This window comes from Microcaecilia unicolor, chromosome 13 (assembly GCF_901765095.1).
Source record: "Microcaecilia unicolor chromosome 13, aMicUni1.1, whole genome shotgun sequence".
Classification (NCBI taxonomy): domain Eukaryota; kingdom Metazoa; phylum Chordata; class Amphibia; order Gymnophiona; family Siphonopidae; genus Microcaecilia; species Microcaecilia unicolor.
Window position 1 is genome coordinate 54,535,079 of NC_044043.1, and position 27,187 is coordinate 54,562,265.

General features: G+C 45.1%; 1 protein-coding gene across 2 annotated transcripts in view; it reads left to right on the forward strand.

The window, feature by feature from the left end:
- The window catches only part of LOC115482553, an 88,777-nt gene that overhangs the window by 41,913 nt on the left and 19,677 nt on the right, over positions 1 to 27,187 (forward strand). For both annotated transcript variants that reach the window (XM_030222430.1, XM_030222429.1), the window contains 7 exons: positions 76 to 150; positions 3,141 to 3,280; positions 16,768 to 16,921; positions 17,553 to 17,628; positions 22,545 to 22,634; positions 24,851 to 24,941; positions 26,567 to 26,659. In XM_030222430.1, the coding sequence (XP_030078290.1) occupies positions 76 to 150; positions 3,141 to 3,280; positions 16,768 to 16,921; positions 17,553 to 17,628; positions 22,545 to 22,634; positions 24,851 to 24,941; positions 26,567 to 26,659 (719 nt within the window). The remainder of the gene's footprint in view (positions 1 to 75; positions 151 to 3,140; positions 3,281 to 16,767; positions 16,922 to 17,552; positions 17,629 to 22,544; positions 22,635 to 24,850; positions 24,942 to 26,566; positions 26,660 to 27,187) is intronic.

The window sequence follows — 27,187 nt, forward strand, 5'->3', positions numbered from 1 at the left end:
TAAGATCAAACTCGTGCACCGTAGCATCATTGTTCCTAAGGCTCTCTTAACTGTCTCCCCTCTGTTACATTGTAGCTAACAAAGCCCCGGATTCCGTGCCGACAGGTGTACAGTGCATGATGCAGCCAGTGGTTCAAGCTCTCTTTGCTGGTACGTTTTCAAAATGTCTGATTTCTTAAAATATGTTTCCCATACACACAGAAAGAGAAAAAAGTTGCACAGCCTTATTTTCAAAGACAGTTGAGTGTCTGACCTAGGTGCCTGAATTTTAGGAGCTTAAAGGAAGGTAACATTTCAGTCAGACTTAGGAATCCAGGGGGTCAATATTCAAAGCGAGTTAACAAGGCAGGAGAGACTCCTGGGTGGGGCTATCCAGAGACATTCACCCCCAGATTTTATATAGCACGCCTAGCGTTCTGCGCCGAAATCCAAGCGGATTCTTTAACAGCGTGTCTAACTTAATTGGCTGAACAAGCCAATAAGCATTGTTAACAGCACTTAACAAGCAATAATGAGCACTAAAATTGACAATAATTAGAATTTATACGCACAAATCACTAAGCGTATTCTGTAATACAGAGCGCCTAAATTTTAATGCGCACAGGCAAAAAGGGGCATGGTTGTGGGCAGGAAAATGGGCATTTCATGGGCATTCTAAAATTTACATGCATATTTATAGAAAGTGGTTCAGTGCGCCTAAATCTACGCGCCAGGAATTATGCCATGTTTTTATTGGTATAAATGAACATGCATAATTTTAGGTGCTGGGATGTCAACTAAGCATATTCTATATACCGCGCCTAAATCTAGGTGCCACTTATAGAATATGCTTAGGCGGAAATGTTTTCCGTGTGGATTTCTTAGGCGCCATATATAGAATCTTCCCCTCCGTGGCATATAACCAGATAGTGCCAGAGGCGTAGCCAGACTCAGTGTTTTGGATAGGCCCAGAGGTAACTTGGACAGGCCCTTCCACCCTCCCCCCCCCCCTCCCCCCCCCAAAAAAAATATCTTTCAGGAGATACTTTAAAAATACAGATTTTTTTCACCTACTCCGCATCTCCCTTCCTCTTCTCTGCGGCATCCCAGCGTCTATATTTCTGTCTCTGAACCCCATCCTTCCCCAGTGTACCATACAGGCACTCTCAGTGACTGCAGCGATTCATTCTCGCTGCTTGTGCCGGCCCCGCAGGCTTCCATCTGTTATGTGCCTGTATCCCGCCCTCACTGACATCATTGCCTGTTTCCTATCTGATGTGACATGGCAGATGGAAGCCTGCAGGGCTGGCGCAAGCACCGAGAATGAACTGCTGCAGGCGCCGAAGATGCCTGTATAGTACACTGGGGAAGGATGGGTTTCAGAGACAGAAACGCAGATACCGAAAATACTGTGGAGGAAAGAGGGGAGAGAGCAGTATGGTGCTGCCACTGTGTAAAACACATGCTATGTAAAATATGTGCATATTTAGAGTAGCTTATATGCTGCTATTCTAAACATTTATGAGTTGTAATCATCACATACATGGTAGTGCCCACTTTATAGAATCACCCCCTTAGAGGGTAATCTTCAAAGCAGTGCTTTACTTATAGATATGGGATTTAATTAAATTGTTCCTCCACCCCCACCCCCCATATGCAGGTACAAGAATGTATGTGATGCCATTCTGTGCATCATTTTACCCTCTGTATGGGGATATGTTCTTATGGGTGGAGCAGGAACAGGATTTGCAACTAGGCCCTCAATTTTGCATTTTCAAAAGTATGCATGTATTTTTAGTGAGAAAAGTGCCCATACAAATTAGCAGGTGTTAAACGCGTGTGAGCACTTTTCCTGAGATAATTGTAAAAGTGAAAGCATGCATGTACGTTTACTTTGTAAATCTAGCAAAGTCTGCAGCATGAAAAGTATACACACACTTTTTTTGGAATATGCATACAATAGCCCGACACAGGCCGTGTTTCGCCCTACTGGGCTGCTTCAGGGGCTCTTCAATGTTTCTCCACTACCAAAGGAGGAGTAAAATGATAAAAGCAACTGTGATATAATATACAGTTGATATCTTGAAAAAACGGCTCTCTCAGAGATGTTGAAACCAATGATCAATAGCATACAATCAATCAGACAGTCACTTATCTCCCAGAATGCCGAAAAAAAAAAAAATTTATTATTAAAATCATTTTTATCCATCAACGATCTGCTTTGTATATTTTCCATCTTGGAGCTTGCAGATCGTCTGCCCCTTTGTTTCCTTACACACACTTTTTTGCCAGGGTGCGAAATTATAAAATTACTCCCTGAAGTTTCTCGGCTGCTCAATTCATGACCAAAATTTAAACATTGGAGGAGTAGCCTAGTGGTTAGTGCAGTGGACTTTGATCCTGGGGAACTGCGTTTGATTCCCACTGCAGCTCCTGAATATATGTAAACTGCTTTGAATGTAGTTGCAAAAACCTCGGAAAGGTGGTATATCAAGTCCCATTTCCCTTCCCTTTTTAGTTTTATTTCTGGAGATTATTGCCTTATTCTGAGAAAGCAGCTCAGAAGAGTTTAAGGTCTTCCTATGCCAGAATAGCATTGCTCGTAAATGCTGGCATTGTAAGCAAGCAGGCAGGTATTCCAACTTACTAACAAGACCGGTGAATGATGTTACACAAAGACACCATTTCATTTGCTATAATAGTTTGCTTTCAGTATTATTCAAGGCATTGCCACTGGAGCTTTGTTGTGTAGTTCGAGTTAAGTAGGTTGTTCCTTTCAGAAACACAACACCACATATCTCATCACCCCCATGTTGGGCCCCCATACTCCTCCTCTGCCCCTTGAACATCCTCTAACCAAGGGGTACAGAATGGCACTTTGATCTAAAACTTGTATGATTCTTGATAAACTTTGCTGTTTCTGGCAGGGGGGACTGACCATTGGGACCATAGAGCAGTGCCCAAGGGTTCACAGCAGTAGGGGGTCCGCTCTCTCCTAGCTTCCATCTAGTTTAATCACTTTTAATAGGGGTTAGGGGCTCATGACCCTTATTGGCCCTAGGGGCCCAGTGTTGAACAATAGGCCTGAGAAACAGGTGTGCAATCACATAGACTCACATTATTGTGCAAAAGGATGAAATCCACATTCATTCTCTTGGCAGGCTTCCTGAGTATGAGCACGTTACTCTATGTCTGGGACCAGTATATCATTGGACTCGATCAGCCAGCTTATAACTGCCTTCCAGCTATCAGTGCGGCCTTCATCCTTCTGCTCCAGGATCACCTCGTAGCATGCCAGACGGTACAGACATAATTCTATGAACCGCCTAAAGGTAGACAGCAAGTACACACGTAAATGCTGGTATGCTAGTTATTTACATGCATATATAAACACATATGTACATAAATAACAATATGCCAGCTGCATACTATTCTACAAGTATGCATATATTTTTCAGGTGGATGTTCATAAGGGTGGATGTCCAACCGGCATCTGAAACTGAACATGGCAAAGACCGAGCTCCTTGTCTTTCCACCCAAACCCTCTTCTCCTCTTCCCCCACTTTCCATCTCTGTTGACAACGCCCTCATCCTCCCCGTCTCTTCAGCCCGCAATCTCGGAGTCATCTTCGACTCCTCCCTCTCCTTCTCTGCCAATATCCAGCAGACAGCTAAAACCTGTCGCTTCTTCCTCTTTAATATTAGCAAAATTTGCCCAGTCCTCTCTGAACAGACCACCCGAACCCTCGTCCACTTGCTCGTTACCTCTCGTCTTGACTATTGCAACCTTCTTCTCGCTGGCCTCCCGCTTAGCTTCTTCTTCCTTCAATCTGTCCAAAATTCCGCCGCACGTCTTATCTACCGCGTGAATCGATACTCTCATATCACCCCTCTCTTCAAGTCACTTCACTGGCTCCCGATCCGCTACCATATACAGTTCAAGCTTCTCCTATTGACCTTCAAGTGCACTCAATCTGCAGCCCCCCTTTACCTCTCTACTCTCCTCTCCCCATATGTTCCCACCCGTAACCTCCGCTCTCAGGACAAATCACTACTATCTGTACCCTTCTCTACCACCGCTAACTCCAGACTCCGCCCCTTCTGCCTCGCATCACCTTATGCCTGGAACAGACTTCCCGAGCCCATACGCCATGCGCCCTCCCTGCCCATCTTCAAGTCCTTACTCAAAGCCCATCTCTTCCCCCTTGCTTTTGGCGCCTAACCACCTTCCCCATTCATGTCACCTACACTGACTACATAGTTTATAACCTTTAGATTGTAAGCTACCTACATTGACTACCTAAGTTGTAAGTTACCTACACTGACTACATAGTTTGTAACCTTTAGATTGTAAGCTCTCTTGAGCAGGGACTGTCCTTCCCCATGCTAAACTTGTACAGCGCTGCGTAACCCTAGCAGCGCTATAGAAATGCTAAGTAGTAGTAGTAGTAGTAGGTGGAGCACAGATGGGGCGCACACTTATGCATGGAATTATTTTGTTGTTGTTGTTTCAATAAATTTTTATTAGAATAAAACAAAAAAATATAACCCCCACCAAAACACTCCCAAATTATACTGAAATACCATTAACTCCCCCCACTCCTCCCATCCCCCCACACCCCACCATGCATGTAATTTATACAGTGTTATATGTTGTGCACATACCTTCTGAATCTAGGTGCAAGTTTTTACACCAGAGGCCCAATATACAGCTGGCAGCGATCAGCATTTTGTTGACCACTGCCAGCACTAAACCCGGGAATTTCATTTAAGGCCATGTCCGGGCACTAGCATTGAATTTCTGAGTTTGCAGAGCAGTGTCGTAGCTACGTGGGGCCACGGGGGCCTGAACCCCCGTAGATTTGGCCCTGGACCCCCCTGCCAATGACCCTCTCGACCCCCCCCCCCTCCCGCCATCAACCCGCTGTCACCTACCTTTGCTGGCGGGGGACCCCAACCCCCGCCAGCCGAGGTCTTCTTCTTCCTTCGTTCTGTTTCTGAGTCTGACGTCCTGCACGTCCTCAACATATCATCAACGACGACGCTTAGATGTCTTTCCTGGTCAGTGACTCCTAATGTGGAACCTGGCATTATAATTCGGGTTCCTCTTTCCCACATGCATCACTTTGCACTTGCTCACATTAAACGTCATCTGCCATTTAGATGCCCAGTCTCCCAGTCTTGTAAGGTCCTCTTGTAATTTTTCACAATCCTCCTGCGATTTAACAACTTTGAATAACTTTTGTCATCAGCAAATTTAATTACCTCACTAGTTACTCCCATCTCTAGATCATCTATAAATATGTTAAAAAGCAGCGGTCCCAGCACAGACCCCTGGGAAACCCCACTATCTACCCTTCTCCATTGAGAATACTGACCTTTTAACCCTACTCTCTGTTTTCTATCTTTTAACCAGTTTTTAATCCTATCCCATGACTCTCCAATTTCCTCTGGAGTCTTTTATGAGGTATTTTGTCAAACACCTTTTGAAAATCCAGATACACAATATTGACCAGCTCACCTTTATCCACATGTATGTTCACCCCTTCACCCTTAGGTCTCTAGTGTACCTAGGGTGGGCTGGTAGTGGCGCTGCACCCTGGGTGCCTGCAACAGGAATGTGCATGGAGTAGGTGCATTGACTGCCGGCTCTGCTGGTCCCTTGCCCTATCTGACATCAACTTCCTGTTCCGGAACAGGGGACCGGCAGAACCGACAGCTGTGCGCCAACTCCGCACCAGGGGCGTAGCCAGACTTCGGCGGGAGGGGGGGTCCAGAGCCCGAGGTGAGGGGGCACATTTTAGCCCCCCCCACGACACCGCTGAACCCCCCCCGCCGCCATTGCCGACACCCCCCACCCCTCCAATGCCAACACTCCCCGCCACCGCCAGCACCACCAACAACAACTTTGACCATCTCCTGCCAACGACCCTCTCGACCCCCCCCCCCCCCGCCCACCTGCCATTGCCATCGCCATCGCCGTTGCCTACCTTTGCTGGTGGGGGACCCCAACCCCCACCAGCCAAGGTCCTCTTCTTCCTTCATTCTGTTTCTGTGAGTCTGACGTCCTGCACGTTGTACGTGCAGGACGTCAGACTCAGAAACAAAACGAAGGAAGAAGACTTCGGCTGGCGGGGGTTGGGGTCCCCCGCCAGCAAAGGTAGCAGACGGCGATGGCAGGTTGGTGGCGGGAGGGGGGGTTGAGAGGGTCATTGGCAGGGTGGTCCATGGCCAAATCTACGGGGGCACAGGCCCCCATGGCCCCATAGTAGCTATGCCCCTGCTCTGCACACCCCCTCGCTTGGAGAAGGAGGTGTGCTCTGCCCGGGGGGGGGGGGGGGGCGTGTATGTGCTACCTGGGGGTAGTGTATGTGCGCTGCCCTGGGTGGTGCTTCGACCCGCCCCGGGTGGCAAGTAAGGTAGATACGCCTCTAGGAGGGGACATTTCTCCCCTGGTTTTCCTATCCACTGGATGCTGCCTGCTATTGTGTCACCCTTCCTATTACTACCTGCTCCATCCATAGAAAGCTCTGTTAAGAAATGCAAAAAATTACTCTGTCTCTCCATGGAGAAATTCCTCCCTGCACTACTGCCCCCTAGGCACCTAAATATCGGTGCCCCTTTATAGAATTGCCTGAATGTGTCAGTGTCCTTTCCATCAAGCCAAGGTGTCCCATTAATGCGTCAACGGTTTTAAAAAAATTCAAAACAAACAAAAACAGGCTTTGTTTCCAGGCAGTGGGAGCAACCCTCCAGAACCTTTCTTAACACCCACCTCAGTGTCTGGCTCACATCAGTCGGGCTTTGCAGTAATTGCAAATTCATCAAGGTGTGTTGTAACAACACATCCAAACCAAAGACCACAGTGAAATACATGGCAGATCTCCTCAGGAGGTAGAATGCGTCTGTGGAGAAATTTAAAACTAGCCATTAGCAGTGTCTGTGAGGAAAATGTCTCCCACACACCACAACAAAACAAGCAACCACAAGATATGAAATAAACACCTGAGCTTACCTGATAATGTTGTAAAATTCCTTCTGAAGGAAACACAAACTGCTAAAAAACAAACATTATGAAATTTAACATGACAAGGTCTAAACACTTTCTTTAATACTATGAAAGCATGGTGCTGATGGTACAATGAATAAGAGATAAAGAGGAAAATGTCTGGAGACCAGCTTGCCTATTTGGCTCTGTCCCAGATTTAATCAGCTCCTGTGAAACACTTGTGACCCTAAAGATACACACAGCCTTTAGAAATTTAGTCCATGATAAGGTTGCCAATTGGCTCCAAATTTGCCAGACAGATTGATCCAGCCCTGGGTTTACCCCATTGCATAGGCACCAATGTTTCAAAATGACTAAGGGTGCCACACAAAATCCAAATTACTCCTTCCTGAACACAATGAAAGTGCTTATGTAACCCAGTCCTGCTATCCCGGGTTAGAAGGACCTCGAGAGGCAGTGCATATTTTTATCACTACTCACTCTGGTCCCGTCAGCTCATCCACTGAGGAACCACACGAGTGGGGCGTAGCCACGGGTGGGCCTGGGTGGGCCCAGGCCCACCCAGTTTTGGTTCAGGCCCACTCAGCAGTGGAGGCAGCGTAGCGGAGGGAGCAGGCTGAGCTCCGTTCCCGCATCTGCCTCCCTCACTCTCACGGCAGCGCTTCCCAAACGTTGCCCACTGCCGCCACGATCGCGGGATTTACCTCCCTCCGTCTCAGCACTCAGCAGCAGCGGTAGCGAATCATACACGCTGCCTCCTTCTAACCCGGTTCCAGCCTCATTATCCCACCAGTCCCCAGTTTCAGCCCCAGCCCTTTTCTCCCACCACTAGTCCCTTCAGCCCCAGCCACTTTCTCCCTATCCCCTTTTCAGCCCCCAGGCCCAGTCCCCAAAGTTTCAGCCCCTGCCCCTTTTCAGCCCCCAGTTCCAGTACTAGCCCCCTTATCCCACCTACCCTCCTTTTCAGCCCCCAGTTCCAGTCCCCTTCTTCCACCTATCTTGCATTACGACCTCCCTTTTCAGCCCCAACCTCATTCTCTCATCTGCCGCCCCCCTTTTCAGCCCAGACCCATTCTCCCACCTGCCCCTGCCCCAGGCATGGCCCCATTTTCCCTCCTGCCCCTTGTCAGACCCCAATTCCTGCTCTAGCCTACTTCTCCCATCTGAGCCCCCTCCCCACTCAGTCTCCCTACCCTCAGTGCCCTCGACAGCACCCTTCTGTCTGCCACCCAGCCCCCTGCATTTAAAAAAAAATCTCTCATTTGGCAGCACAGCGCCAGCATGCAGCGCCTCACATCTGGATGAAAAAAGCAGATTGCCTCGGGCCTGGCCTTCCCTGTTTCCCGCACTCGCGGAAATAGGAAGTTACATCAGAGGACGGTGGGACACAGTGAGGGAAGGCCAGGGCCCGAGGCAATCTGCTTCTTTCACCTAGACGCGAGGCGCTGCATGCTGGCGCTGTGCTGCCGATTGAGAGATTTTTTTTTTTTTTACTGCAGGGGCAGACCGCCCCCACCACCCTGCCATTGCTCTGAGCAGGAGAGGGAGACAGACCCCAGTGCTGGGCCCCCCTTGGAGCCCCGGGCCTGGGGAATTTTGCCCCCCTGTCCCCTCCTCTCAGCAGCCCTGGCCAGGGGTAGACTGTAATTCCACCTTTCCCACTTACGGCCGGACTCCCCAATCCGCCGAGCTTCTGGCTTCTCTAATGGCTGATGCAATATAATAGCTTACTGTCCAGAAAATCAGTCCACTGGTTACAATGATACAGGACTTCCCCTTCTCTTGCAATGGGTCATCTAGTAGGGGAACTAACAGTAACACCTAACTCCCACACCCAGAGCTGGTTACTTATCAAGAGGCAGAACCAGAGACAAAATCCTTCCCACAGGGTTTCCCGTATATGTACCCTCTGAGCTCCTCTCAGGTCCTCCGGTCACTCGACTGATAGCCTGCTACCCGGGAGCCCACTGTATCATGTTCTTAAACAATCATGGGTTACACTTAGTCAATGTTAGGGGTGCTCAGCAGCACCCTCTGACACCCACAGATCTGGCTCCGCTGCCTCATTGTATACTGGGACTTGCAGTGCTGCTGATTTCTCTTTTGCATATCCTAAGAAAAGTCAGACAAGTCCCAGCATGCATTGGGATAATTAAGTGGCATAAGTTCCACCCAAGCAGTCCTCACAGTGTGTGAGAAGAAGAGAGGGGAGCAGTCAAGAAACGGTCCAATGACAGAAAGAGGCAGAGTTAGCAATCACTGTACTCCCTTCTAACAGTGCTACCATGCCACCTCTCAGCCTTTTTTTCCACTGTTATCACTCAGTTTGGACCTGCAGCAGGAGAAATGCTTGAATACATCATCTCCTGCTGTCATGGGGCCAAGTCTCGTGATAAGAGCCATGTGATCTCGCAGTTCATATTATAGCCCTGTGACAGCAGGATTCTCCTGTTGTTGCAACAGATTGAATAATTCAGTTGAGGATGAAGGTTGGAGGTGATGCTGTGCTTACCTCCTGATAATCTCAATAGAGACTTAAGGCTTTATCTGAGGGTTGGGTGAGGGGGGAGAGGAGGAAGAAGAATTCCATCAACAAAATTGTGCTTGGGGTCCAGCATTTGAACTTATGCCATTGGGGTAAATCCAGGACTAAACTCAATCTCTCCGGCAAATCTGGAGCCAGTTGGAAACTATAGACCATTAGGTCCAAAGAAATGGAGAATGTGGCAATAGAATTTGATGAACAGCTTCTACCACCTACATAAATACCTTTTCCTTCCCACTGCCAAGGGTCTGCTCTGCTCATTTCAGGCTGTCTTCAATTCCATACATCATTTGCACCTGTGAACTCTACTGGAAGGCTCTTCCATTCATTTATCACCCTTGTGAAAAGTCTGCCCTCTTCCAGTCTTCAGATCTTATCCCCTTCTTCTAGATTTTCCTTTCCAGTGAAAAACGCCTCACCTGTATTTGTTATATCATTCAGTAGGGTAGAGCAGCTCTCGATAAACAAGATTAAACATGAAAATGTGAAGTAATTCGTTTTAGGATGCAAGTTGAAAAATATTTGTCAATGGTGTGCCTCTAGCGTGGGAAAAGTTATTCTCTGGCAGATGAAAACATTTACTCTGCTCATGCCAAGTAAACAAGTACACAACTAGTCTTCCAGTTTTTCTACAGAAAACACACACATACACACAAATATGTGTAAAATAGGGATGTGCGTGGGTATGCCAATGAATATCCTATATTGCTTCACAGTGGCGTACCAAGGGGGGGGCAGTCCGCCCCGGGTGCATGCCGCTGGGGGGTGCTGCAGCGTGCGCCTGCTCCTCCGAGTTCGCTAAACTTCGTTCGTTCGCTGCAGCTCCCTGTGCCCCGGAACAGGTTTAGCGAACTCGGAGGAGCAGGCGCACGCCGAGGCACCCCCCCAGCGGCGTGCACCCGGGGGGGTGTCATTTTGCCGGGGGGGGGGGGGGGTGCATCGGCGCTCCGCCCCAGGTGCCATCCAGGCCAGGAACGCCACTGTTGCTTCATGTCATTTTATAAATGGAATGATAGAAATTTGGGGGTTCATATTCAAAGTGATTTACCAGCTATAAACATTTCCTGGCTGGTTAAGTCACTTCTTTAAGGCTAACCACTCATTTTCAGTGGCACTTAACTGGTTAGTCCTGCTGAAAATGCCCAGTAAGCACTGAACTCAAAACCCACTTGGGGGCATTCTGGAGATGGAGTAGGCACTTGGCTGGTTAAGTGCCAATATTCAGCCAAGTTATTCAGCCAAGGTAACCACATAAATAGATTTGCATAAAAGTCAGTCCTATCTTTCTTTTTATGGTTTTGCCATAGATGGTTAAGTGCTGAATATCACACTTTAGAGGTCCTTTTACTAAGCTGCTGGAAAAAGGGCCATGCGGTAGCAATGGGAGCCATTTTTTCCATGCGCCAGGGCCCTTTCTACCATAGCGGGTAAAAGACCCTTAAAAAATGACTATGCAGTAAGATTACTCTGTAACCTTGGAGGATGTAATGGGTCAGTTCAGCAAGCTGAAGAGTAGTAAATCACCGGGACCTGATGGTATTCATCCCAGAGTATTAATAGAACTAAAAAATGAACTTGCGGAGCTACTGTTAGAAATATGCAATCTGTCCCTAAAATCGAGTGTAATACCGGAAGACTGGAGGGTAGCCAATGTTACTCCGATTTTTAAGAAGGGTTCCAGAGGAGATCCGGGAAATTATAGACCGGTGAGTCTGACGTCGGTGCCGGGCAAGATGGTGGAGGCTATTATTAAGAATAAAATTGCAGAGCATATACAAAAACATGGACTGATGAGACAAAGTCAGCACGGATTTAGTGAAGGGAAGTCTTGCCTCACCAATCTAATGCATTTTTTTGAGGGGGTAAGCAAACATGTGGACAATGGGGAGCCGGTTGATATTGTATATCTGGATTTTCAGAAGGCGTTTGACAAAGTGCCGCACGAAAGACTCCTGAAGAAATTGCAGAGTCATGGAATCGGAGGTAGGGTACTATTATGGATTAAGAACTGGTTGAAAGATAGGAAGCAGAGAGTAGGATTGCGTGGCCAGTATTCTCAGTGGAGGAGGGTAGTTAGTGGGGTCCCGCAGGGGTCTGTGCTGGGTCCGTTGCTTTTTAATGTATTTATAAATGACCTAGAGATGGGAATAACTAGTGAGGTAATTAAATTCGCCGATGACACAAAATTATTCAGGGTCGTCAAGTCGCAGGAGGAATGTGAACGATTACAGGAGGACCTTGCGAGACTGGGAGAATGGGCGTGCAAGTGGCAGATGAAGTTCAATGTTGACAAGTGCAAAGTGATGCATGTGGGTAAGAGGAACCCGAATTATAGCTACGTCTTGCAAGGTTCCACGTTAGGAGTTACGGATCAAGAAAGGGATCTGGGTGTCGTCGTCGATGATACGCTGGGGGGTCCAGGGCCAAATCTATGGGGGCCCAGGCCCCCCAGGCCTCACATAGCTATGCCACTGCTTTATATTTTTAGCATTCTGTCAATGACAGCGTGCACAGTTCTTACTTAGCACACACAGGTGTCCCTGAATATATAACGAGTTGTTGATTCCATATAACGTGCACCATTTATTGCATTGTTTGGGGCCCTTTTACAAAGCCATGCTAAAAAAGTGGTCTGCACGATTTTTAGTGCATAGACTTCCCATGCACTGAGGCCATTTTTAGAGCGGCTGTAAAATGACCAAAATTTCTATTTCCCCACTGATGGCCTCGCACTAATTTCCAAATTAACAAGTGGCCACCAGTGCGTAAGCCCTTACCGCCACCTATTTACTAGGTGATAAGGGCTCACACGCTATCCCCGTGCTAATCAGGCAGCGTGCGGCGATTTACCCGAGCTACGCAATTAGTGCAGGGCACACCTACTCTCCACTAACAAGCACATCCCCCACACTAAAAAATAAAACCTATTTTTTTAGCGCATGGGTTGCGCACACCGATCCAAGAACTACTGCCATACTCCTGAGCACGTCCCATGGTAGCGCCTTTTCGCATGTGGTAAGCACACGTTAGTGTTTACTGCCGCTTAGTAAAAGGGTCCCAAAATCAGAAAATCTCCTGACTATACCCCCCCCCCCCCCCCTCTCCTGCAGCAGCCAATTTGACTCTGCATGATACTCTGTATTTTTCTTCTTGGCTCCTACTGTCTGGAATTATCATGTGACCTGAGACTGGAATCTAATCATAAGAGATGTACACCAGGCCTAAAAACCTATTTTTAAAAAAAGGCTTATTGTGATTCCTGCTAACGCCTGGCCTTATTCAAATTCTGCTCCTTGGTCCTGTTTCCTGTTTGTTAACCTTTATACTCTGTAATGAAACTACTGTAATCTCTGTGTCCCCTAATTTATTCTTACAACTGATCCGTTGTAAGTCTCTGTTTCTCCTCATTTTATTAATTTAAACTGCTCTGCTGGCCTGGCCAAAGACTAAACCTAAACTTGAGCTTAATTTTATCTAGTAAACATTGGAGCCAATATTCAGCTGGTATTTTGCTGATCGCCACCAGCATTATTCCCAGATATTCAATGCTAGGCTCTGTCCAGGCTTCGGCATTGAATATCCATTTTGTTGTTGTTTTTTTGAACTGGCTAGCACGTAACCAGTTAAGTCAATATTCAGAACTTAACCATCCATGGTCTAGCACATAAAGATAGGACTGTGATTTCTGCGGTCACATTTATGCGCTAAACCTGGCCGCTTAAGTTCTGAATATTGGAATTTAAGCGGCCAAGTGGTGACTCCACCCCTGGAATTCCCCCAATATAGACGATTTTCACTTAGGGGGCCCTTTTACTAAAGGTTTGCCGCGCAGCAATGGGCTTGCTGCATGGCAACTCAGAACTACCGCCGGCCCAACACGGCTGCCAGCAGTAGTCCCGCCTTGAGCGCGCACCATTTCTGCCGCTGCCAGAAAATAATTCTGTAATTTCTAGCACAGTGCTAACCCTGCAGTAATCGGGCAGTGCCGCATGCTGCCCAGGTTCCACCGGGTTACCACGGGAGCACTTACCGCCACCTCAGTAGATGGCGGTAAGTGCTCCCCCCGTATGGCCACACGGTAAGAATAATCTTACTACATGGCCATGTCTTTTTTAGGGGCTTTTTACCCACTGAAGTAAAAAGGGCCCTGGCGTGGGGCAAAAACGGCCCCCACCACTACTGCAGAGCCCATTGTAGCACAGCTTGGTAAAAGGACCCCTTAGGCACCAACCGGTCTTTTCAGTGAAGATAACCAGTTAAGTGCCGCTGAAAATGGCTGGATAGCCTCGAACAAGTGATTTAACCAGTCAGCGGCCATTTCTAGCTGGTTAAATCATTTTGAATATCAAGCAATTATTCCTGTCTAGTGCACACTGTTTGATTTTGCACACTAGTTCATAATACTGTACATTAACAATGAGGAGAATATCCAAAACGAACCACTTCTTAACGTGAAACAAATTTTGTTTTTAAGTGGAAATGATATGAGAAATGAAACAAAACATTTTTCCAATACACACCCCAAGTTGTACACACATCGGTAGGTGATAATGGAAGCTGCTGGCTTCAAAGAAAAAATCGCTTTACGCCTACGTCACTGCTCTATACCTTAAGGGTTCACGTAGTGCATAAATTCAGAATTCCTTTGAAGTTCTTTATAATAATTTCTTTCAGTTGTTTTTCAGTTGTTTCCTTGCAATTTCTAGAACACCAGCAGTCCCTTGGAAGCTTCCGTCTTCTAGGACAAATTGAACAGAGCTGGAGCTAGCTCTGTGGGCAAGGCTGGCATTACGGGTGGGCAAATAGGGCAATTGCCTTGGTCCCCCATGTCACTGGGGGTCCCAAATCTGCCTAAAGTTGAAAGAGGGACAACTGCAACCAAGCTTTGAGGCCCTGGGCCCCATCATGTCTAGCACCGGCCTTGTCTGTGGGTACCAGTGGGTGCTGTGCATCCTCAATATTGATTAAGTTCCTTCACTGTATCCAGGGAGGGGTCATTTGTATTGTTTTTGGCACCCCTCAATCATTTTGAAATGTTGGCACTTATGAACAGAGCTGTGATGGATATAGTCAGGCCATTTTTGATCAAGGTTTTTACTATAACCATCAAACATTTATGCAGAACTGCAAGATCAGGGCTCTTTTATTGAGGGGGTACGTGGGGGTACTGAATACCGGCACCTTTTCCATTGTCTGCTAAAATTGACCCACAGACCCCAGGTTTTAATGAAAGAGCTCAGGCTCTACACATCAATTCTGCCTTGTCATAGATTCTGTGACTGGTTGCAGGGGGCCTGGCTATTGTAGGGCGGGTCCCTCAGTGATCACCCTACCCCTGAACAGTGGCCTAGCATTTGAGTACCGGCACCTTTTTTGCTAGACAAAATGGACTACGTAAGGTGTATATAGTGCTTTGCAGTCACATAAAAGAGACAGTCCCTTTACTGAGTATAAATTCTGTCAGATGCTTGTCTCTCTGTATCTGGGTAAGTGTTTGTAGCACTACAGCAACAAGGCAATACGTTATGATTTTTTTTGCATCCTCCCTGTCAGCAAACAGCATAAGGGCCCTCTGGGAAATGCTGAGAAACAAACAGTGTGAAAGCTTGTGTGCTCGGGAGCTTAAACCCGGAACTGTGAGCAGGATGCCTGTATTTGAAAAGCATGGATCAAAGCACAGTGAAGTGTCTGTGTATGGCAAATGTGCTCTCTGCAGGATTAGTCAGCACTGGTCCTCCAGAACCTCTGGCAGGTCTGGTTTTCAGGATAACCACACTGAATATTCATATTTGCATATCTTTGCTCTGTTACCCCCCACCCCCCTACCGGAAGAAGGGAATCTATAAAATTGCTTTGCCTCAGATCTAACAGTAAATTATTTATTTTGGAATTAGAATTGTCAACTCAACTAATATCCTCGCCAGTAACACTTTTTGTCAGGGCTATAATCCAGGCTTAATTTCTGGGGGATAGGCTGGGCGTTTCACAACTTCTTCTTTACATACTGAAAATGCAGAGAAGTTCGGAGTGTCCTGTTCGAAACCCTCTCTCCTGGGCATCCTAAAGGTGAACTGAGGGAAGAGGTGACCTGAAGTAGACAAAGCAGAGAAAAGTCACTCTTCCTAATTTTGGGGCCATTTTACTAAAGCACACATGCTAACAAGCTACTGCAGATTTCTTGAGAATTATGATTTTGTACGTAGTTTGTTTTTTTTTTAAATTATTGAATGGTTGTTCTGGTTTCTATCATTTTTATGGAGTTCTTTCTATTTTACCAGTCGTTTCCAGTATAAAATTCAAGATCCTGACTCTGGTTCACAGACTGTCCTCAGTGTTTTTCTATTTGGCAGCTTCACTTTGGAATTCCCTTCCCAAGAATTTGCGACTGGAATTGTCCTATCCCAAATTCAAAGGAGGTCTAAAGACACATGTATTCTCATCTGCCTTTTTACATATAATACATTTGTTCTCCTAGTTCTTTTTCTTCCAATCTTTCCTGTCATTATTATAGTTCCTTTTTTTTTTCCTTTTGTTATTACATTTAATATACCACTCTTCATAAGTAACAGCAGAGCGATGCACAAAATTCCAATAACAACAGGAAAAGAAAGGAACTATAATAATGACAGGAAAGATTGGAAGAAAAAGAAAAACAACTAGACTAACAAATGTACAGTACAATTATATGTAAAAAGGCAGATGAGAATACATGTGAGGTGAAAGGTATGGAGGGGAACCAGAGTGGACAGTCTTGTGAACCAGAGTCAGGATCTTGAATTTTATACTGGAAACGACTGGTAAAATAAAAAAGGAACTCCATAAAAATGGTAGAAACCAGAACAACCATTCAATAATTTTTTTAAAAACATACAAAATCATAATTCTCAAAAAATCTGCAGTAGCTTGTTAGCATGTGTGCTTTAGTAAAATGGCCCCATAATTAGGAAGAGTGACTCTTCTCTGCTTTGTCTACTTCAGGTCACCTCTTCCCTGAGTTCACCTGCAGGATGCTCAGGGGGGAGAGATGGACGTGGGGAAAATCCACTGCTTATTTCTAGGATAAGCAATATAAAATATATTGTACTGTTTTGGATCTTGCCAGGTACTTGTAACCTGGATTGGCCACTTTTGGAAACAGGATGCTGGGCTTGATGGACCTTTGGTCTGCCCCAGTATGGCAATACTTATATACGTATGTACTTATCATTAAAGCAGTCTTGTTTCTTTGGTTCAGACTGAGGATGTGGAAGAGGTGATACGGACCCAAGGCCTGACTTTGTCCATCCAGCAATTTCAAAATGTGATCAGTAGACATTTCTTTACAAAGTTCTACAGCATACTGTGCAAAGATGAACATGAGCCCCACCCAATCCATGATCCTTCTCAGGGTAAGCTCACACTCTGTGCAGGGCAGGATATTTCCTAGGCTTGGAGACTGGTTGAGATCACTGTTGTGCAGTGAAATGTGAAACATCGCCTCAGAAAGTGATGATTATACTCACTGACTGAAATCAGAGCTCTGGGAGAATTTTGGGGGGGGGGCTTTCAGGGGGTCTTTTACTAAAGCTTAGCTCCAGTTATCTGCAGCTGAGCCCATAGGAATAAAATGGGCCCTGCTGCAGATAACTCGAGCTAAGCTTTAGTAAAAGACCCCCTCAGTGAGTTCTTCTGGATTATCAAATGCTGTAGATTCCAGCAAAATGTAGAAAGCATGGCACAAAATTACCGCAAATTCTGGGAAACAGAAGGTTTGGAAAAGATGTCTGTGCTGTGTTCCATTTGGCAGGGTGGTGTTGGGTTCAGACTTGAATGAGGAAAAGAAATGTTGCTTAGTGCTTTGTGCACGGCACACTTGACCAGGGTATCCCACAGCTCCAGAACTGCTGTAAGAGTCTTAGATCGCCTGAAAATCATTTAGCTCAATACTTTGCAGAGAGTTATTTTCTTTACTTACAATCCCAAAGTGCTGAGAAATTCATGTATAATCCAACCAAGATTTCATTATCATTTTCTCTTAAGCTATTCCACCGTGGAGCCATCTGTCCAGAGCACCTCTTTTACCAAGGACCAGGCCCCAGGATCGCAGACAGGCACGGTAAGTTATAAAATATTGTGGAAAGAAAAAATGCAATGGAGAAGAAAGGTGTAACAGAGCACTTAGATCTATTGGAGACTATAATTATGATATGTGAACAAATATTTCCTGAAAATTCTTGGAATTGATCAAAATCTCACACTTGAAAGCCATGTGAAGAATACAACAAGGAAGATGTTCCATTCAATGTGGAACCTCAAAAGAGTAAAACCTTTCTTCCCAAGGGGTATCTTTCGCAACCTGGTACAATCAATGGTGCTAAATCATCTAGACTACTGCAATGCACATTTTGCTGGCTGTAAAGAACAAATCATCAAGAAACTTCAAACAGCCCAAAACACTGCAGCCAGACTTATATTTGGAAAAACAAAATACGAAAGTGCCAAACCCCTAAGAGAAAAGTTGCACTGGCTTCCACTTAAAAAACGTATTACGTTCAAGGTTTGCACTCTGGTTCATAAAATCATTCACGGAGATGCCACAGCCTACATGTTAGACCTTATCGACTTGCCACCTAGGAATGCTAAAAGATCAGCACGCATATTCTTGAATCTTCACTTCCCCAGCTGTAAAGGACTAAAATACAGATTAATACATGTGTCTAGCTTTTCCTACATGAGTACTCAGTTGTGGAATACACTGCCATTTGACCTGAAAACAGTTTACGACCTAATCAACTTTCGTAAATCACTGAAGACTCATCTCTTTAACAAGGCATACCACAATGATCCATAATAGGAACTGTAACGCACCATCACTTTTATAATATTTTGAATGTTTTCTCTCTATACCTGATAGCTTAATTTTATTATGTCATCCATGTTTTTTATGTAATACCAATTGTATCTTCACTCCGGATTGGCAAATGCCATGACGGAAAACTGTAAGCCACATTGAGCCTGCAAATAGGTGGGAAAATGTGGGATACAAATGCAACAAATAAATAAATATTATTTATCATATTCAAAAATATAAATTATGCTCCATATGGTAAGGAATAAAAAAGAAAATCTACAGTTCTCGGTCACACAAAATATTGGACCTGCTGTACACCACCTTGGGAGAATCTCTTCATAAAGGCAGTTAATAAATCCCAATAAATAAAGAAATAAAATAAAATAAGAAAATTCTAAAACAGAGATAAAAGACACAAAAAAAATTATGGGCCTGATATTCAGCCAGCTGCGATCAGCATTTTGTTGACTGCTACTGGTGTGATCTCTGGAAATTCAATGTTGGGCCATGTCCAGGTTTCGACATTGAATTTCTGGATATATGGAGCCGGCGAAAGCATAGCTAGTTAAGGGGCCTTTTTGCTAAGGCGCGTGGAGGGGCATAATTGAACGAAAACGTCTATCTCCATGGGCGTTTATCTCCGAGAACGGGTCCGTGAAGGGGTGGACCGAACCGTATTTTCGAAAAAAATAGACGTCCATGTTTTATTCGACAATTTGTGAGCTGGGCGTTTTTGTTTTTCAGTGATAATGAAAAATGAAAGCGCCCAGCTCAAAAACGAATAAATCCAAGGCATTTGTTCGTGGGAGGGGCCAGGATTCGTAGTGCACTGATCCCCCTCACATGCCAGGACACCAACCGGGCACCCTAGGGGGCACTTTTACAAAAACAAAAAAAAAAGGTAAAAGAGCTCCCAGGTGCATAGCACCCTTCCCTTGTGTGTTGAGCCCCCCAAATCCCCCTCAAAACCCACTGCCCACAAGTCTACACCATTATTATAGCCCTAAGGGGTGAAGGGGGGCACCTACATGTGGGTACAGTGGGTTTCGGGGGTTGGATGACTAATAAGCATTAAGCAGCACAATTGTAACAGGTAGGGGGGATGGGCCTGGGTCCACCTGCCTGAAGTCCACTGCACCCCCTAACAACTGCTCCAGGGACCTGCATACTGCTGCCAGGGAGGTGGGTATGACATTTGAGGGTGAAAATAAAAAGTTGTGAAACATCATTTTTTTGTGGTGGGAGGGGGTTAGTGACCACTGGGGGAGTCAGGGGAGGTCATCCCAGATTCCCTCTGGGGGTACTCTGGTCATTTAGGGCACTTTTTGGGGCCTTATTCGTGAAAAAACAGGGTCCAGGAAAAGTGCCCTAAATTCTAGCTACAAACGCATACTTTTTTTCCATTATCGGCGAAAGGCGCCCATCTCTGTTTGGGTGATAACCACGCCCCAGTCCCGCCTTCACCACGCCTCTGACACACCCCCATCAACTTTGTACGCTTCCGCGATGGAGTGCAGTTGAAAACGTCCAAAATCGCCTTTCCATTATACCGATTTATTCGTTTTTGTGAGATAAACGTCTATCTCCCGATTTGGGTCGAAATCTAGGCGTTTTTCTCTTTCAATTATAAGGTGGATAGGCACCTAAGGGCATCCAGCACTTGTCAAATTGGGACTACCGCCCTGCTACCACATGCCCTGGGCAGTAATTCCTTTTTTGATAAGCGTCCAAAACACGCGGTAGAAAATATTTTCTATCTTCTACCACGTGGCACTTACCCGGAAGTAATTGGCAGTTTACACGCACTGATGCTTACCGCCCAGTTAGCGCATGAGACCTTCCTGCCAATGGGTGGCAGTAAGGTCTTAAGCCGACAATGGATGCACTCTGGTTTTAATTTTGCCACATGTCCATTTTTGGCCACAAAAAAGGCTTTTTTTTTTCAGGTGTGCTGAAAAATGGACCTGCATGCCACATGCCTACACCAGTGCAGGCCATTTTTCGGTGTGCCTTAGTAAAAGGGCCCCTAAGTGTGATATTCAGCTCTTAATCAGTCATGGTAAACTGCATAAAGATAGGACTGACTTCTATTCAATCCTATTTATGCATTTTCCTTGGCTGATTAAGTGTTGAATATCAGTACTTAACAAGTCAAGTGTTGACTCCTCCCCCTGAATGCCCCCAAAATAGCCGGTTTTACGTTGGGCACTAACCAGACATTTTCAGTGGCACTATCCAGTTAGTGCCTCTGAATATGGCCGGTTACTACTACTACTACTACTTATCATTTCTAAAGCGCTACTAGACGGTTAGCCCCCAAACAATCGATTTAAACAGTGAGCAGCCATTTCTAGTTAGTTAAATCGCTTTGAATATGAACTCCTACATAGGTGGATCTAACAAAATGCAAATCATGGCATGTTATAGATTGCTTTGGTGTGTGTCTTGCATGGGGTAAATTTTTACAAAGTATTATTTACATGCAAAGCATGATTACTGCAAAAATGTGTAGCCATATGTGTGCATACCAGTATGCTTGATGTTGAAAGCATGTGCACGTATGTGCATGATGGTGAAAGCATGCTTCTTTAATGCAGGCCATGCATAGGCATTTGGATGGAGCTGGAGCACAGCTGTGAGGTACACGTGCTGTATAAAATCCACATGTTCCCACACAGAGTACAGAAAACCGTGCCTGCCTCGGAGCAGGTGTGTAATTTTGTGTGCTCTTGGGAATTAGTTCTAGGAGTCTACTTTATAAAGTCATATGCATAAATACGTTGTCTTTATAAAGCACCTAAACCCCTCTAAATGTTCTGAAGGCAATTCTATAATTGGCGCTAAAAAGTTAGGCACCAAAACGCTGGGCGTTAAGCTAGTATTCTATAATGGTGAATTGTGCGCCAAATCTGTTAAAAAATACTAATGTAAGTCCACAGTTATGCATCATGTAAATGGTTGTGCCTAAATGCGACAGCTGGATAGGTAAAGGCATCTATTCTATAAAGTGCGAGCAAGAATAATTGGATTGCCCCTGACATGCCCATGATCCTTCCTTGTAAATGCCCCCTTTGCATTTGTGCATGAGAGAAGTCAAGCACACTGTTTATAGAATAGGGGCATAAGTATGTTATGTGCAACTGCAAATTAATGCCAATTAGAACTTGTATTTATTACCACTTATTTGCCAGGTTAGTGCCAGTTAGTTTATTATGGAGTCCTTTTACCAAGCTATGGAAAAAAAAGGGCCCTGAGCTAGCAGCGGGGGCTGTTTTTCCTGCATGACAGGGCCCTTTTTACAGCAGCGAATAAAAAGCCCCCAGGCAAACATGGCCATGTGGTAAGAGAACTCTTACCACATGGCCATGCGGCGAGAAGCTCTTACTTCCACCCATTGAGGTGGTGAAAAGGGCTCCCGCGGTAACCTGATGGTACCCAGGCAGCAACGCAGTGATGCCCGATTACTGCTGGGTTACCACTGCGCAAGCCATTTCTGGGAGTTTTCTTTTCCTCCCGTAAATGTCATGTGCTCAGGACGAAACTACTATTGGGCTGGCGGTAGTCCTGATTTAGCATTCGGTAGGCCTGCATTGCGCTTACCGATGCTTTGCAAACGATCCCCTTTTTATGTGCATAATTGGCCCTGTTCTGTAACTGCACCCACTTATGTTCCTGACTCTGGGTACCATTTATAGAATTTGGGGGTCTGTGTAATCACCACTAATAAATCCTTCCAAAACCATAGAACGCAGGACTGCTTTTATCAGCAAGCAATGTTTGGCAGTCTTGACGGCATCCAAACATTGTTTGCTGTTACAAGTAGTTCCTGCATTCTATGGTTTTGCTTTTGCACCTACTCATATAAAATATCATTTTTTGAAGTGAGTGACCCCTGAGACAGAAGGGTGTTTCCCATTGAAACACAGCCCCGTGTCGGGTCTGTTGTATGAGTGGTGCCTAATAAAGATTTGTATTCTATATTTGGCTGCACGTGTCTATTTCGCTTACCCCTACTTTTTGGTTTGTCTGTCTACATAAGGCACATGACTCAGCATTACGCAGTGCATGCAAGAGTCATACATATATTTTGTCTAGGAATGCAGTCTTCCTCGTGTGTATGGCCCACGAAAGCAGGTGCATTTCCTCACAATAGACTGAAAAGATTTGTTCCATTTTTCCAGAGAAGAACGTGAGATGCTTCAAAGGCAACGCATCGAGAAACAGAAACAGGAACAAAGTGTGAGAAGACACCTCGAGGAGGAACAGAGGAGGTAAAACTGAAGGAATCAGTACATTAAGCAATTTAGTGCCACTGCAGGAATGAATGCACAAGACTCATCTTCAGAATTTTTCAGGTTGTTTAGCTGAGGTGGGAACAGATTGTAAGAATTTCTTTTCTGATGGTGAAAGATGATTTTAAACCAAACAAAAGAGGGTCCACACAGCTTCCACAGAAGAAACAAGGACCAAAGCAAGGGTGGAAGGAAAATGTTCCAAAATGCCAGGCAAAATAAAAAGAGTTTATTGGTCAAGGTACACATAAAATAATCCACAAGACACTGAAGAGGTAACCCAAATGACCCTACATGGGTCAAGTTTCGGCACAAGGCCTTCCTCAGGGGTCAACTGGACTTAGACAAAAAGCTCCATAACTTCTGGATTGAAAAGATGAGTGATGTCTGGCCCAGCACAAGCCCAAAAGATGCACTCGCACTACCACAAGCCACTTTTTACTGCGGTTTAGTAAAAGGACCCCAGAATGAAGTGTTATATGAGCCAGTTCTGTGAGTACTTGAGTACCCCTAATATTGAGCAAACTCTTAACTGTGTCCAGGAAAGGGTAATTTTCATTGGGTTTAGCACCTTCAATCATTTTGAAAAGTTGGCTCCTACGTCAGTAGCTGTTGGATGTGAGTAGCAAAGCTGCCAAGTTACCAAGGTCCAAAAGGGAAATGTTTTTACCAGTCCTAGTTTTGAACTAAGATACCAAAGCACTGTGTTATTTTGTAGTTTCAGTTCTACCTATTGAAATCAATGCTGTAGGTCCCATAATGCATCAGGATGGGGCTGTCAGAAATCCAAGACTAGCCTAAAATCTCCCTCTTGGAACTGAGTAAGTTGGCAGATCTGGAGTAGGATGACTTTCTCCATTAACAGTGTGAGATCCAGCTATCAGAGTGTAGGGCGCACAAGCTGCTCCAGTAATTAAAATAGAAGAGGTAGAATAATGGATACTTGGGACAGTCATATCTAATCTAATTTAATCTAGGTTTTATATATTATAGTATCCCCAAGTAGGGTCTAGAATGATTTACAAAAGATAAGAACTATTACATATAGAATTACCTCTTGAAAATAAATCTAAAAGTCAAAATTACAAATCATTCACTCCACTGGCTGAAAAGCATTAGCTTTGAAGATCAGGCTTACTTTTCCTGCTAAGCATCTCCCGTAAGCAATAAAATGCAGGAGAAGTCCTTGAGGAGCCAAAATAAAACTAGCAGCCATGGCTTGGAGGAGCTTGATAGCTAAGCAGCCATCTCTCAGATGACATCACTTCCTCCTCTCACCACCAGCTTAATATTGACCGGATATTTTGTAAAGGCAACATAGGAAAAATTGTGCCTGTACAAAATTGGCTCGTGCAGTGATCCCTGATAGTGCACAAATCATCTTGCACAAATTTACATCTGCTCTGATGAATGTGTAAACGTATGCACATATTCTGAGTGTATAAGCATATCTTATAGCATACGCCCATATATCATTACTCCACCTGAGCTCTGCCCAAAACTAGGCCTCCAGGAACACCTTTGCACAGATAAAAGTAGGCACAGTCTTGTAGTGGGCCTAATTTTCATGCGTGTGCTTTCTTTTTTCACGGAGAGAGTGGTAGATACTTGGAATGCCCTCCCGCGGGAGGTGGTGGAGATGAAAACGGTAGCAGAATTCAAGCATGCGTGGGATAAACATAAAGGAATCCTGTACAGAAGGAATGGATCCTCAGAAGCTTAGCCGAGATTGGGAGGCGGGGCTGGTGTTTGGGTGGTGGGGCTAGTTCTGGGCAAGACTTCTACGGTCTGTGTCCTGAAAATGGCAGATACAAATCAAGGTAAGGTATACACAAGAAGTAGCACATATGAGTTTATCTTGTTGGGCAGACTAGATGGACCGTGCAGGTCTTTTTCTGCCGTCATCTACTATGTTACTATGTATGCAGTTTTATAACAGCAGTTTTCCATGTGTAAAACATGCTTTACCTATGGAAAATGTTGTATACAATTATCCCCAATATATGCAAAGTGAACATATTGCCCTGCATATACTGAGAACCCTCCCTTTCGTTATCACCATTCAAAAACCCTATATATAACTCTGTGTATCCTCCAGTTTCAAACAATTAGTACCATATAGAGGGCAAGGCTTAAATTACTGTGTTAAAACTTCAGTGTTGATATTGTGTCTGATGTATGTGAATTAAATATAGGCAAGAAGAAAGCAGACTGCAGAGGCTTCTAGAAGAAACAAAACGAACCTTCACAGCACAAAGAGATCAGCTACTAGAACAACTTTCTTGGGTATGGCAAAGAAAGTTATGGCAGGATGCTAGAGAGGGGTGATCTCAGACATACAGTAAAAATGAGTTCCTTCGCAGAAAGGGGAGGTGGTGAAGGTAAAAATGATGCTGGAATTCAAAAGAGACCTGGGACAGGAACAGAGGACTCTTGTCGTTGGCAGTGAGGGAAAAAGAAAGAGATTAAGGCAGGAAGTTATCAGTGTGGGCTACCGATAAGACAGGTTATTTTACCACAAGTCATGCACAGGGCCCCATTTTAAGCAATGAGACCCTGTGCTGAAATAGCACAACTTGTGGAAAAATAACCCATCTTAACAGTAGCCTATGTTGACAGCTTCCTTTCTAAGTATGATCTATGATATTGCAGTAGGCACAATAAACTGAGGAATTTGTTTTCTGAAGATGTGGTCAAGGCAGTTAGCGTAGCTGGGTTTAAAAAGGGTTTAGGCCATAGGTGCCAGTTCTTTGGGTGCCGTGCAGCCCCGATACTGAGCAAATTCTTTCACTGTATCCAGGGAGGAGTAATTTGTGTTGTGTTTACCACCCCTGATCATTGTGAAAAGTCAGTGCCTGCGGTTAAGCAAGTTTCTTGAGGAAAAATCTATAAACCTCTTAGCCATGTAGGCTTAAGAAAGCCACTGCTTATTTCTGAACAATCCTTGGGATCCTTCTGAGTACTTGTGACGTGCATGGTTGGACTTGATGGATCATTGATCTCACTCGTTATGGCACATCTAGGGCCGGATTCTATATAAGGTGTCTTATATGTAGGCGCGTTGGAATAACACACATGGTGCTATTCTATAAACTGCATCTACAGTAAGACACAGTTTATAGAATAGCATAGGTCGGGAGAATGTGCGTACACATAGGCATGGCGATTTATGCTTCTGAAAACCTGGTGTAAATGCCCGTACCTAAATGTATGTGTGTTCCCCCAAATTCTATAACAACATGCATAAATGTGATTGACACCCCCGACACATCTACACTCCTCCCGTGGCCATGCCCAATTTTCAGCTACGCTCATTGGAATTTACACGGACATCTTTTAGAATATGCCTAAAAAGAAGCATGCATAAATTCCAATTATTGCCAATTAGTGATGATAATTTGTTGTTATCAGCCAACTATTATGACTAACTGACTAATTCCTCAGATGAGTAGCGCATGTAAATTGGCCACCCGCACAATTTAACGTGCACTACTCACTGCGCCTTATATAGAATCCGTCCCCTAATATCTATGTTCTTCAGTATGGAAGAAGGAGCTGAGTACATAAGCTAGGCAGTCACCGTTAGCTGCAATTTCCCTGTCTCTCTGTTTCCATAAAACCAAGGATAAAACCAAAAGAACCCCTAATGGCCATATGAGTCATATTTTGCAAGGATGAACGGGGTTTGGTGGCTGAGTGCTGAACTTTTTGAGTTAGAAGTGTGGAGACACAAATTCATAGAACGATTTTTACAAAACATCAACATTTACTCTAAAATTTCTAATAACGATGAGCCTTGAAGCTATATTAGGAAACCAAATACACATATTTTTTACTTTTCATATCACAATTATTTTCTGAGTTCATCAGAGCTTGAGTTGACTTTCAGAACTGAAAATTCTATCTTTCAGGAGCAGCAATTCCACTATGAAACTCAGAAGGCAGCTGATGAACAGATCAAGGGCTTGCAAGCTGAAATCGGAAGACTTCTGGAACAGAGAAGGGTACTAAAGATGTGAACTTCATTTAAATAATTTGAAATATTTGACCTTTGTACTCAACTACCGTATTTTTTGGACTATAAGACGCACTTTTTTCCCCCAAAATTTGGGAGGAAAATGGGGGGTGCGTCTTATAGTCCGAAGGTAGAGATTTGGCTGGCTGGCTGGCAGGCCGACCGCCCTCCCTCCTTCCGAGTTCGGGATCGCCCTCCCCCCCGGCCCTGTCACCACTTCTCCCCTTACTCACGCGATCTTCCCTGGTGGTCTAGTGACGTCGGGGCAGGAAAGAGCCCCCTCTTTCCTGCCCAGCGCGCTGCTCTCCATCCTCCTGTATGCATTGCTGCCTGATGGTCTCGGCGAGATTCAAAATGGCCACCGAGACGTCAATTCTCGGCGGCCATTTTGAATCTCGCCGAGACCGTCAGGCAGCAATGCATACAGGAGGATGGAGAGCAGCACGCTGGGCAGGAAAGAGGGGGCTCTTTCCTGCCCCGACGTCACTAGACCACCAGGGAAGATCGCGTGAGTAAG